At 34.9% G+C, this 15290-nt stretch overlaps 1 protein-coding gene across 1 annotated transcript in view; it reads right to left on the reverse strand.

Moving 5' to 3' along the window:
- NFAT (nuclear factor of activated T cells 3) overlaps positions 1–15132 on the reverse strand; it is a 50915-nt gene extending 35783 nt beyond the window's left edge. Inside the window, exon 1 of the mRNA XM_086915543.1 lies at positions 14920–15132. Coding sequence (XP_086771669.1) covers positions 14920–14992 — 73 coding nt within the window. The 5' untranslated portion in view covers positions 14993–15132. The remainder of the gene's footprint in view (positions 1–14919) is intronic.
- Positions 15133–15290: the final 158 nt, after the last annotated feature.

A 15290-nucleotide genomic window follows, 5' to 3' on the forward strand; every position in this document is an offset into this window, starting at 1 on the left:
AACCTTTGACTCTTCTAACAATTTCTAAAACTTCGATTCATCAAAAATTTCACATTTATATAACCTCGTATCGAATCTGAGAATAAACTATTCGAAAAGAAAAGAAAAAAAAAAAAAAAAAAAGATGGAGGATAAGACTTGACTACTCGAAATTTAAAACGAATCTCGTTCGTTAATTGTGCGATCGAAAAACCCACGAAAGAGATTGCAAATAAAAATGGCCAAGAATATTAATCACGAACACATTTGTGGAGAGAGGAACAATATTGGTCGGCCATATTGGTCACGCCAGTCGCGGGAACAATAAATAATCGATGCAAAATTATTACGGGTCATTCGCTCATGACTTCGTGATTGGAACGAGCGTTTAAATAGTCGCGGTTTTCTCAGATTGGCAACAGGATTTATCGTTAGGTGGAACGGCCTGTTATCGCGCCGTGGTTCTCACATTGTCGCGTTCTAACTAGCCACAACACTCGCCTCTCGATAACGAGAACAATGGTTCGTGGAACGGAGAACCGACGATCGTGTCTTTTTCTCTTTTTTTCTCTGTCCGTCCGTCGAACAGCGTATCGACAGCGATTCGCGAGCGCTAAAATTACTTCGTCTTGAATCGAAGTGACCCAAAAGGTCGATCAGCCGCGATCCGCTCTCGTTACTGTCTTCTCTCTCTCCCATTTCTTCTTTTTCTTTCCCCCCCGCCCCCCGTTTCGTCCTTCTTATTATTTCGAAAGGAAATTTATAACATATATACGTGGTGGTGAACATATATACGTTGAAGGGAAATTATCGATAAGAGGGATCAAGAGTTATTTTAAAATAAGGATAGGAAGGAAAATTATGGTGGAAAGTCGAAAAATAGGATAAATTAAGAAGCAAATGGGTATTTGAGTGTGATATCGATTTTCTAAATCGATTTTAATTTGGTATCTGTCCGCTCTGATGGTTAATTGCCATGGAAGATACCAAAACGCGAGAAAGTTTTTTTCGAAGAATAAAAGATGGTTGAAATTTTGTAGGAATAGAAGAAAGAAGTGTAAATAATCGAATAATTTTTTTTTTTTTTTGGAATCGAGATCTTTTGGTGAGAAAAATCTGAAATGACCGCGAACAACTTGGCTGCAACTTGTGGAACTTGTTGATTTATCCGTGAATTCTTTAAATAAATATAATTAATATAATGGCTATAAGCATGCGCAAGTTTCGAAATTAATTAATGTTCGTGTTTGCTCGAATCCTCGCGGGATTTCATCACCTTTCACCTTTTACATTCAACAAGAAATGATGCATTTCCCTGTCGTTCGATCAATTTTTAACAAGTCGAAAAACAATCCCGTCCAATTAGAAAAACGTATTATTTAGTCTATCCATGCATACGTAAACTCGTGATAAAAAATTAAATTTCAATCAACATCTTACGATTCAAGCCGCCGTTAAACTCTAATTTATTAGATCAACGTAAAATTATATTACTTATCTCACCTGGATAACTTTCCAATCGACAAACTTCACCTTACGAAATAAGGTGAAGAATTTTAAAATTTTAGAATCGACATTTTTTTTTTTTTTTTTTTTTTGGAGTATAATAATCCATTGGGAAAAAGTACAGAAGAATCAACGTGACGATTAATTTCGAGATATATAAGATGGATCAACCGAGAGAAAGAGAAAGAAAGAGACAATTAGCGTATCGCATAATCAATTTAATCAAATTAACCGAGCCGTTTGATTAAATTGAATTTAAAAAAAAAGAAAAAGGAAAGGAAGAAAGTAAAAAATTATTATTACTATAATTAACTTTCGATACCGCTTTCAATACCGCGTTCTAATACATATTTCGTAAGCCAGATGATTGTTTTCTGGTAGCGCCGGGGAAAAATTCGCAATTAAACGTCTAATCATTTGCCACGTTAATTTATTTCCGCCTCGAACGCAACTTAATTGCCCGCGATAATGGGCTCGTTGCCGCAATCGTTCGAGAAACGCCATTCCGAGACTTTCGACGAGCAACTTTCGATCCGAAAAACTGGAGAAAAGGAAAAAAACACTCGTTTTTCCACGACTTCGATTCGGATTCTCGACGCTTCTCGCAGAATGTTCGACATCTTCTCGCGCTTATTATATTAGACGTTTGCATAAGTTATCGGCGAAACGAGACGGTGTAAATAGGGATTAACGGTCGCGAACAGGAGTCACGTGTGAGACTAGCAACAGCATCGTTAGTATTAGCTATTATCCGACGACCTTCTTTCGCGGCGAGCCACGCTCTTCCGATCGCTCGAAGAGCGATTCGAGGATGTCGTAAAATATATATTTATTATCGAAAAATAATGATGATCGATCGATTTAATTATTCTCGTGTTTGATTGATCCAAAGGGTATATAATTTTTCTTTTTTAATTTGACAAAGAAGATTGATTCTTCTATAATTCTATAATATATTTTGATATTCCAAAGATTTACACGTACTTGAACTGCTATCGCGCGACAACGATTCGTTACACCAAGTTACAAGATTATCTTCACCGATCGAACGAAACACAGCGAAGATAACAAGAAAAAAAAAAAGGAAGAAAATGGAAGCGATTTTGAGTGATCGACCTCGAGAGTGATCGATTTTCGTTGGAAGACCAAGATTGATCAAGCGCTGGCATTAATTAGTCCTGCCACGATTTCGAGTTCGCGTATTTATTCGTGGACCAACGAAAGTAATTGGAACTTGTATAACGGTTAAGGACGATTTGCGATTGCCGGCCAGGAACGATTTTGGACACCGTCCATGGCAAATAATAGGGGAGAGTCAATCAACTTGAGGAGAATTAGGGAGAAACTCGTAGGAAATTCGTATAAATAAACTACATAGTTTCGACGAGAGTTGTAAAAGGGGATTCGGTGCTTTGGCCGCGTCGAAAGAAAGAAGACACCGTCGAAAAGTGATCAATGTCGAAACATCCCTCGACCGTAAATTAACGGCCGGGCAGCCAACACGGTTAAACGAATTTCACAATCGTATTTCGCTAGGGTAAGCTCATCTGTTACGACACCGGCTTTATGTTATGTAAAATGTTAATTAATACATAACCGGTGGCTCGATACACCAGGAAGCCACGAGTTTTCGCTCCATCTTCGAGAACAAAGCGCCCTGTATTTTCCCTGAAACCGTTTTCTAAACTCGCCGTGGAACGATCCAGCTATTTGGCCAAGGAAATTAGACCCTTGATTGGAACGAATTTATCTCGCCGAGGCCTTCGCGGAGCAAACATTTGCCAAGCAAACTTGACGATTTTTATGAAAAGTGTACACAATGCGCCTCTTCACCCCCCTCAAATTTCGGAATCCAAACTGTCCCCGTCGGATTAGAAACATCATTTCTCGAGTTAAAAAAAAATGTTTAAGCCTCGATGCTAATTACAAAATTTAAAAAATTTTTGCAAACTTTCTTCGATGATTGAATATTAGATAGAGCGCATTCGAATTACAAACAGCAATCCAAGTATTCAGAACTAAAAATCTCTAAAAAGCCTAAGAAATAAAGAATATAGTAGTATTTTTAATGCCATGTATAATATCGCAAAATTTTCTAAAAGATCTCTTTTTTTTTTTTTTTTTTTTTTTTTTTTAATAAATTCGACTCGAAATAAATATTATCGCGTGTAATAACAAGACGTCCTTGAGTCTGGTATACTCGTACCGTTTGATGCTTGTTTCGACGTCAGTCAGGCGCATAGGAATGTCGGTGACCCGGGTCTATCATCGTAAACGCCGTCTCGTCACCAGCCTTATCGCACCTGGTAGACGATTATTGTTAACGCGTCAACGACCCTGACGATCAATTAAGAACGAATTTCTATTAACGACCAGCGCAATTACTTCCCGCTAGATCGTCGTTTCGCTATTCACTAAAAACGTTACCAGCCAGATATCGTGTCTCTCACAAGCGTGTAAACAAGTACGATCTCTCGAAGGAGGAGGATCGCCTCGAAGGAGGGGCGAGAAACGATTATTTCCACAATTTGATCGAATTTCACGGAGAAATCGTTCTTTATTTTACAATCGTAAAAAAATGTTCTGTCTATTAATCATTGGAGCGGAGATTTTTATCAGATTATATATATGTATGTATGTATGTACGTATGTATTATTCAACGAGAGAGATAAGTACACACACCGCTATTTATACAAATTATTGATACGCCTTCTGACTCGTGATCGATATAAAAAAACGATACGATCGCGATGGGTGGTTACTCTTTGACCCAATGAAGATTGAGATTCCCTTGTGGCGCGACTCGAGATACGTATAACAAGATTGGATTTCGCTAGGGACTCGTTCAATCTTTTCAGGGTCGAATTTATCAAGGGTCGGAATAATAAGAGAAAAATAAGGTGACCATTGAGCGTTGTGGTTCAAACAACAAGAAAAAAAGCGACTTAACAATTGAGATATTCCGCTTTTATAACATTTTGCAACGGAGGATTTGAAAGGAGCTAAGGGCGTTAAGCGTGATTCCAAACATTTATTTAATTCAGCAGTATTTTAATGAGCAGCTAAGAGACATAAAAGGGCGCCAATTAGTGTCTCACGAGAGGTTAAACAACGACAAATGGGTATACACAACTCGGAAGCGACATCTATTCTCGACCGCTTGGCGAGCAAGTATTACCAACAACGCGAAACTAAAAGCACTTGGAAAACTTTCCAAGAATAAAGAAATTGTTGTAAACGTTAGAACGTTGAACATTTGAAACAATTTTTCAAACGAATTTCTCTTTTTATTTTCTTCTTCCTCTCAATCGGTTATTTATCTACGAAAATATATAGTTGTCATTAGAATGGCAATTATTAAAATATCAGTAAATGAAAAATACACAACGCAGCTAGATTTATACCGGTGTCAAATTATAGAATTGTAAAAAACAAGGAGCAAGGAAATTTATTTCTCACACGAGTGCTTCATAACACTTAAATCATTTACCTTTGACGAATGTGAATCACAATTTTCGATAAATATATATATATATATACTAAATAATATATCAAACAGCCGATGTTCATAATATTGCAAAAGGATGTAAGTACATGGTCCGATCGAAGAATCGAATCGGCTTCGTTTATCGCGGAAATTAAACTCGAACGGGTACTCGAAAAATTCAATTCGAGTTTATCAAGAGGAATCATCGGTTTATTAATTAACTCGAAAGAGGGAGAACGAGAGAGGCGCGATACGGCGTTAATCGTTTCCTTTGTTCGAAGCGTAAAGAAAACGCGAGCGTTTTTAACGATTGCAATTGGTCTTATTAATCGAGCCAGCCACGAGTATTTAGGTCCATCTTCGTCTCTTCAAGCCGCGTATAGAAATGGACAATCGTTGGTAATATAATAACTGCAACTGGACGAACGAACGATATATCGCACATCGTTCACATTTTTAGAAATCGTAATTGAAGTTGGTTAATACTATCATTTGTCATCGTTATCAAGTTTCTATCGTACGATAGCCGAGACATGTTGAGATACAATGTTTACAATGATTTTATGCTAACTCTGTATGCAGCCTTACGATTCATCATTGTCTCCTGAACGAAAATGCGTCACTATGAGAGACGTCGCCACTGGACTTATCTCGTGCGACGAGTTACGTGACATGGCGTGAATCTCTTTGAATTCAGTGGAATGAACCGTTACACGTGTCTCCTCCTCGTCTACATCTCTGCGCTGCATCTCGTTACGTGGGAATTAATAAACAAAAAAAAAAAGAAAGAAAAAAAAAAAAAGAAAAAAACGAGAAAAAACGCCTTGTGACGTTTTAATACGATACAACACGAAACGACGAGGTTGCAAGAATTTACATTCGATTTTCACGATGACAGGAAGTCATGTTCACGTGTGATTAAGGCGCGATTGAAAGGTCAATGTGGAAAGGAATAAGCTGTGAAATATATCGTCAAATTGTATCTTATTCGATTTGACATAATGAGAACATCGGCATGGCTATTGAGCCTGACGCGAATTCATTCTTCTTCGTTTCAGAAACGTGATCTACAGACGATCCGCTTTGAACCGTGAAACGTTGAATGCTGTTCAATTGAGACCGTAATAGAGCCCCGGATGTAATAACTTGGATTATTTTCGCTTTTTTTCTTTTTTTAATTTATAATTGCCTCGGTATTCTTAATATAAATGGGAATATCTTTGAAACGTGTATCTTGCGCGCGTTTCTTAAGGAATTATGACATTATCGTCTATGAATTCTAATTTGTGCAAAATATGATAGAACGTGGATAAAAAAAAAAAAAAGAAAAAAAAAAATGTTATTTATATGTTGCGTTGTCGTCATTTAAAATCATTGTGATTTGATATTACTATATATACGGAATTTTAAAAAGAAAATTAATTATTCATTCTTCTCATTTCCATAATGTGTTTTGAAAAAAGGAGAAAAAGTAGTTAATTGATTACGAAAAGATTCAATGAAACAATATACGTATACAATAATGTATCGTAGAAATGATCGAGATTCTTCTTTTTCGAGCATCAACGAGAATCATACGCAAAAAAAAAAAAAAAGAAAAAGAAAGAAAGAAAAAGAAATTCATGCGACAAATTTTCGATTTACATCCAAATAGTACAAAAGCAATTTTTCAACGTGACTCGATTCGAACGACATTCGTTGGCCAAGGACGTTATGATATTTCATATTTTCTCTTTGCTCGAATTCAAACAAGGTAGCGACAAGGCCGATTAAAGCGCGCTCTACGAATACGAAAGAGGGACAGGAAGAGGGTGAGCATCGCTCCAAACTGGTAAACTGGTTTTTCTCTGATAAATCTCCCCCCCTCCACCATTATCTTATATCCGGAACGAAAGGAAAAATAGTATAAAATCGAAATAAAATAAAATAGAAACGAGACGACTTCTGACCTAGATAGAAAAAAATAAAAAGAACAATCGTGAAAGTAGACGAGATATCAAGATATTATCGGATTTTCCCGACCGGCCAAGGCCGGGGAAAAAAAAAAAAAAATAATAGCCACGAATTTTTTTTACGATTTTGCATCCAATATCGAATGAAATGATTCGAGCAAATGTCGAATGCGATTACTATTGTATGACACGTTCAGTGATGCATGAGATAAACACAGAATTTATTCCAGATTCGTGACGTTCGAACGTTTGGCGAGGTAATGCGGAAACGTAATTCGGAACGCCTTTGCCGAAATTTCGCGGGAATTTTGAAATCGGGCCAGATGTCGACGGCTGGCCAATACCCGAACAAGAGATTTGTATATTTAATTTTCATGTGAATCATCCTGCGTATAAATTCGCACGTGAATCCAGAGAATCGATCCTTTCTTTCTTTATACAATACAATTTAAAATATTCTAATATTCGTTAATACGTATTTATAAATATATTACGCAATAATTTAATTTTCGAATAAGATATATATACGTAGAATTTCTATATATATTACGTAGAAATATTAGAATATTAGAACGCGTAAGAATAAAGGTAGAGTATTATGACTTATGTACATACAAATTCGTTTGGCAGTCAACGTTGATAAGCGACTTTGAATTATTGCGTTCACGTTAGTACATGTACGTCTGGTGATTATATACTTTCAACAGTCTAGACGCAATTTTACGATCGATTTTATTATACAATATATGTTATGCAATAGAATTCCTATTATTTAAATGAAAAATCAGATATCGCGACAAAAAGATAAACGATTATTAACATATACATAACATTTATCTTTCCAATAGTAATATTCCCGGCATAAAACCGAAGGTCACCTTGAAATTCGTGTATATTTTTTGGCTATATTATAAAAGGAATAATACTAAGATAAATTCAAGAAGCATAAAACACCTATATATTCACCTATATATTATAGCCAAAAGCTAATAAACGTTCGCAAGAAATCCCACCTTGAGATTGAGATTCTTGCAATCTTGCATACTTGGAGAAACCTCTCGTTTTAGATAGAAACGAGTATAATTTAATCGTCGACCGGTTTCCAGTAAATATCGTACATGCAGCGGCACAGATAACATCGACTTCCTTTTCTTAAAAAGATACCATCGATCGATATGCATCTCGATCGACATTATTCCATGTATAATCGCGCAAAGAGGAAACGAAACGATCTGTCCCCCATACAAACAAATACAAAAATCTTGTTTCTGCTAGGCAACCGATGTACCGATGCTTCTGACGCAAATTTATCCCCCCACCCCCTGTATCGCACTCCCGCGATGATTTCATGCGCATTCGCGATTTTATTCGACGTTATATCGCGTCTCCTCCTCACCGAGAACCAGTCTCCTCCTCGCCGAGGACACATTCCGTATACACTTTCGAAATTTACTTTATAAATTTATGTAAGACTGACATTTCGTTCATTCGAAAGATGAACTGTACATGCTCTCTTACTATTTACAAACTCTAAATTCTCTAAATTTAATACTCTAAATTTTTTTTTTTTTTTTAGGAATACTCGAATTCAGATTAGCGCAATCTCTATAATCGCAAGATCTGTGAAAGTGAAATATCGAGGCCTGTATATCTATCCTGAAGTCCAATCATTATGGGAGTAGGTTCAAACAAATTACAAGATATTCAAAGGGAGAAGATCGCTTTGAAAAACAGCGGATTGGTTTTTGGCTCAGGTCCGTGGGTACGCCATCACCCAAAGGACTCACGAAAGCGGGTTTGAAACTACGTGAAACGAACGTAAAATTCCAAAACCCGTCGGTCCCCCTTGCGGTAAAGTTAAAAACTAGAAAAATACCAATCTTTCTTTATTCTATAACTTCTCTTCTATCGTTTCTCTATGCATTGAATTTTCGACTTTGGTAAATCGTTTTTTGAACTTGAAAACGTTCGTGACTCGATGCGACTCTTTTACGAATATTTGATCCGTTATGTATCAATAATGGAGAGAAGGAAGGTAACGATCACGATCGCGTGAAGAAACGTACAAAAAGAATCGTACTCGAGCTTTTTCCTTCGATAATCGGTTCAACGCGCTTCTCAATCGTGAAAAATTTGCATTACGTAAGTGATCATGCTCAAACATCCTCAACGTTGATCGATCTCGTTAAACTGTGACATATGCTTGAATCCATACGCTTTTTTTTTTTCCCCCCCTTTTTTTAGGTCATGTTAAACGATAAGTTTATCGGAAACGGAGATCGTTCGATCGAATTGGAACAATTTCGAGAATGAGCTCGAAATTACTTCTCTATATTCGGATGAATATATAAAAATTTTTATACTTTATATATTATGCCCTTTGCAAACTAAGGAAATTTATCATTGGTATACAATGGTAACATTAATTCGAAAAGAAATTCTTCGTTTTAAGTGTTAAAACAGCAAAGTTGTCATTTATCATGCACGTTAAAAGGAAAAAAAGTAAATTAGTACGAAGATCCTAAGATCATAAACCTATTTTACCAATGATTACATTTAAAATTAGCAGGTGCCCGATAAATTGTACACGGAAACGGATTCTTTTTTCCTTGTTTCCCTCCTTCTCCCTCTTAGCGTGCTTGAACTTTTTAAAATTTACAATTTGTTCCAACACGGTAACGCGAACGTCAACCAGATAATTCGCGTATTATCACATAACTCGATGCACAAGACGCGGCTAAATGACGCGGCTAAATACGATAAAATTGCACACGGTGCGGCGCGTGTGACAGTAGCAGGATCGACACACTCTCCGGGGGGGAGAGGAGAGGAGGAGGAAGTAAAGATTCTTTTCAACCAGCGACGTTGGGAATACGCGACGAAAGGATACGAATCGATAGTTGGTAGCTCTCTTACGTAACTTATCCGCAGATAACCACGCTAGAATCCAACGACAATCTTCAGATGTTAAGTGTCAAGCGAGATAGCGTGTCAGAGAAGCAACGGGAGCTGTTCAAATTAAGAATTAGATGTTGAAGATGCGCATCCGTCGAAAGGAGAAATTAATCCTCCGATGCATGCATTAATTTATAAGCCAGTTGATAATACGACGATGATAATAACCATGTTTATGTAATATTTTGCGATGGTTTCGAGTGAACGAGAGGGAAATCGCGTAAATAGACGTTTAAAATAGACACGTTCGAAAATTATTGCCCAACCAATGTTATTTCCTTCGTTGTTAAACCGAGCGTCGTTAATCGGCCGGTTAGCTTTGAAATGGAAGCCAGAGAGAGAGAGAGAGAGAGAGAGAGAGAGAGAGAGAGAGAGAGAGAGAGAGAGAGAGATTGTTTTTTTTTCTTTTTTATCAAAATTCGTACGAGCGTACACATACGTATGCACATATATATATATATATATGTGTGTGTGTGTGTGCATATGTGCCGTGAGCCTGCGTGGCCAGTTGATTAAATAGCACGATTTTTCTTGCTAAATGTAACCCCCGCGATAAAGCACGGCGAGGACGGATAGGATCTAAAGAGGCGGTGTCGGGCGCCGCGGCGCCAGTCGTCCCTCTGTGGTCAGGCAGGAATTGTAGGCCAAATGAAATGCAGTGGACAACCGGGAGAGAGAGAGAGAGAGAGAGAAAAAAAATAGAGGACTTCCGAGTGAATTTCCGATTGAAAGTCCGAGATGAAAGCCAATCGTGTCTTTTATCGGACAAATTAATCTAAAATTAAAATTAAACACGATTATATATATTAAATATAAGCTAAAAGTAAATTTACGAATGCTTGTATTAATTAGAGGAATCATGTACCAATTAGTATTTTAAATAGCGTATCGATGTCACAATGAATCAAGGGATTAAATGAAATTGATAATAAGAGACTATAAGGGAGAGCATAAAATAAAAAAAAATCGGCACCTCTTCATATCGAAGAAAGTATAAAAGTTATTTGAGAGAGAATTATGGAGAGAAGAGAAAGGCTGCATCGAGCGAGAAGGTGGCACCGTCATAAATTGTTTAAGATCAGTGTAGATTGACGGTGATTGAAACTAGATTACAAAGACCTTGAGTCGCTTAACACCCGTCGTTGGATTCATTGACCGTTATTTCTTCGAGAAAATTTTGCCGGGACTCGATGCAAAAAGCGTATGCCCGACGACAGGTCCTTGACGACATTTAGGCGTATGATAATTCGCCAACATGCGTATGCATTCGCATCCAAATATCCGAATTAAGCCTCTCGAACTCTGGACCAAAATATGAAGACATAAAGTGATTAGGCAAAAAAATGGATTTTTTAAAATATTGAGAAAAGAGAAAAGTAAAGAAAATAAAGATGGGTGATTACGATAGAAATGAACATTTTTTCTCGAATAATGAAAAGTGTAGGAGAATTGTCGCGAGGGGAAATATCCGTCGCTGCGAATCGATAAAACGATTATTACTCGAATAGGTTTGCATCGGTATTAAAACGCTCGTTTAGATTCGCTGCGCTAGGCCGAGATCCGTTCGTTGCCATCAATTAAACGCCTATATAACACTGAAGCCATGCATTCGTAGAACTTTGGACAATTTCGATAAGGGTTCAATTGATTTATTTTTTTCCTTTCTTTCGATCAATGTCCATTAATTAATCCCGTTGCACGCTATATTAATAATAATATCGTATCGGCTTAACGAAGTATATATTGACGATGGAACAATCGATATTCAGAATTACATTCGATGCTACAGGCAAAAAGTCTTTTTTCATATATAATATAATATAAATTTCAATATAATATTCATAATGACAAATGATAATCTGATGTTTGCATGTTTAAAAAATTTTAAAAGTAATTATCGATACATCTTCTATCTATTTTAAGCTAAGTGATTCGATTTTTAATTAATGTAGTAAAATACATAATTTTTATCTTTTTGAATAATTATTTTCAATAATATTTTACACGATGATACGTGTAAAATAATTTTCAAACTTAAAAACTCATAGGCATGCAGGAAACTAATTCCACTTAATTTAGCCAGTTGTATATTACCTATACCGTTATCCTATTCGAAAAATATCTGTCAGAGATACGTGGGCCATTATAGTTATTTGGCTGTTGCAAGACAGACTCTATAGCTGGACAAAGTTTATATAACTTCGTAAAATCGATATCACGACATCGCTATCATATCGAAATAAAAAAGGAAAGAAATAGAAAAAAAAAATACAGTAATGCTATAAAGTAAAGTATAATAATGCTACCATAATCAATAAACGATTTTAATGAGTATCACAATCGACTTGAATTATCATGAAATTAAGAGACTTTCAAGAACCAAAATCTGGTTAAAAATGTGCTTCTAGATGTTGCAGACGCGATAATAATATTGTTATCTTATTTGAGAAGCGCAGAAATTTTCGGATAGAATCAAACGAGATAATGATTTATATTCCGATGATCGTAATTATCTCAAGAAAAAATACAAGAAGAAAAAAGAAAAAATATATTTCGAAAGCGTTAGAAGCCACGTGGCTCATCGTTAATGAATGTAAATGATAATTAGTTTTCTTATCATGGTCGAGTTCTATGTGAACGGTCTTTATTCTCGTTACATTAACGACATCTTTCGTTTTCTATATATTTTCGTATTTTGTATTTCTTTGGTAATTGTAGTAACGATTAAGAAAAATGACCAAGTAATCCATAAAAAAAAGAATAACAGTTTCGTTCTTCTTATTGACAACGCGCTAGTTATCTATATTAACGATAAATAAATTTATATATGATTTAAATTACAAATTTATCTATCGCCGACAAATAAATACTGTTGAGTAAAAAAAAACCATATCATTCGTTATTTTTATTCAATCAATATTTCCTTTTTAAATATTGCTTAATAAATTAAAAAAAAAAATTAAAAATCAAATTTATTCTTTAAATATTGATTATTTTTATAATCAATTAAATATTGATTAACAAAGAAAAATGAAACATAAATGTTGAAGAAAAATGAAGAATTGAACGCAACGAATACAAATTTTACGAAGCTTATAAGAATTTCCCAAAACGTACAAATTTCATGAAACTTATAAGAATTTCCCAAACTTTCCAATTCTATCGTTGTAAAAACTGCATGCGGTAAACTCGATCGATCAAGTTGTAGGTATATGGCATGCTAAAGGAACGGAAAAGCGCAATACGAAGACAGAAATATCGCAAGGTATCGAACGCGAAATCAACTTGATGCGTTCCGTCGGGTTAAAAACATCGATCCGCGTCTTTATCGTCATGGTAACACATGCACTTATACAATTATCCTTGTGTGAAACTATTGAATGTATGTTTCCATACGATACTATGACGGTATGCACGTACACAGTCGTACGTCGATTATGTACGAACATGTACGTACCTCTCCTCTATTTGTTATCTTACTCTATCTTTCTTGCTCTATTCTTATCGCAGCATGCTAAGAATGCATTTTCACGGTTTCACTAACACGCACCTTCCGTGTGATGTGTGCGAAACAAACTCATCTCGTTGAAATAGTTTTGTAGTGGAGAATAATTCGATTAAATCTATAAAATTGTATTCCTGTAAAATTATCGATAATGGGAACAATTTATCTTAATAAATTTACTATTATTTACGCGAATATTGTCGTTGATGTAAAAATTGTATTTGAAAATAATAAATCCAAAATTTTATATATATATATTTTTTGAGAAAAAATAAAAGTAATTTTTGATTATATATATAATAGTAGTATTACATGAGATTAAAGCATAGCAAGGTAAATATTATTAATATTAGAAATATCATGGATCAATATTATACATATATGTAAGTAATTACAAATACAATGTCTAAAATCTATAAAATAATAATTTTATCGTGTATTTTTATATTTAATTGAATATTAATTAATTAATAAAAATTCTTTAATATATTTGTTTACGTAGAAATAAAAATACGTAAAATATTGATTCGTTTTACATAGAAAGAAAAATTATCCATAAAATAAGACGATTCTAGCTACGCAGTTACACGAAAAGGCCAATGTCTTACAAATTCTATTATAATAATATTCTATAAAAGAAAGAATAGTACTTTACCCAACTAAAAAATGTAATCAATGTTAAATAATAACAATGTTAGTTGTATGTTAAATGAAGAAATAAAGTTTAGATTTATTGATAAATCGCTATGTTTGATGCATAACTAATATTATTAATTATTCTCAAGTTTAATTTGAATTTATGTAAGAAATCTTATTATCGTATTCCAATGGTAAATTCGTACCAAGACTGAGAGAGAACTAAGAATCAACTGATATCTAAAGTATCAGAATCAACTATGAATCATGTTTACAAATACACGAGAAAGAAATGCACTTATATATGCAGCGTATTGAGGCGTCCATATTGAAAACAGCATAACCTCACTAAATGCTTTGTAGCGCATGTTATCTTTTATAATAATGTATAGAACTGATTCTGCTTTAATCATAAAATTGTTTAATTTAATTATCATAAAAAATCAATAGTTATCTTTATGGAGTAAAATATAAATACGCAATTATTTCTCTCTCTCTTTCTTAAAATGTACATGTTTTTATGCATAACACTAATAATTGACATCGTTGCAATCAAACATTCTATGATTCTTTAAATTTTATAACATACAAAAATATTCTTACTTTAAAAAATACAACTTGAGATTTTATCGCTTCAAACAAGAATTTCAATAAATTTTAATATACAAATAGAACATTGTTTACATTGAATACACTTTTATATAAATTTTAATAGTTAATTTCATAATTATTCACTAGACGTAAATTAAAACACTTTAATTAATTTTTACATGTTCGGCCATATTGTGTTGATACCATGGAAAACGATTAGAGGGACCGAGAACGCAGCAGGGCTATCTCGTCGACTGGCAGGCGAACCATTTCGCAAATTTCCTGGCATACCAATCTATCCACTTACCGGCTGTGGCTTTGGTGTTTTTCCCATGATGCCTCCTGTTCTTCTTCTCCGATAATCGGCTCTTCAGTAACATCGTACACGCACTTTATCACGATTTTTATCACTTGTCTCACACTGGCTACGCATTATTATTCACCCGCACGGCAGCCATTTGCCCTCTACCTACTCGGCTATAAAGCCTGCCGCCGTTTCGTTTAGCCTTTGGCTTTCGGCCATTCGACAGCTTGTGACGTCACGTGAATCTTGGTGACGTATCTATATTTTCCTCATATTCGAATAATTTAATTTCAAAATTAAAAATTTATAAGAAAATTATGTAGTAGTTTTCTATATATAATATTTTATAATAAGTTTTTACATAATTAATGTTA

Source organism: Apis florea, unplaced genomic scaffold (genome assembly GCF_048593485.1).
Source record: "Apis florea isolate Af1SG1 unplaced genomic scaffold, ASM4859348v1 contig_3793_pilon, whole genome shotgun sequence".
Classification (NCBI taxonomy): Eukaryota; Metazoa; Arthropoda; class Insecta; order Hymenoptera; family Apidae; genus Apis; species Apis florea.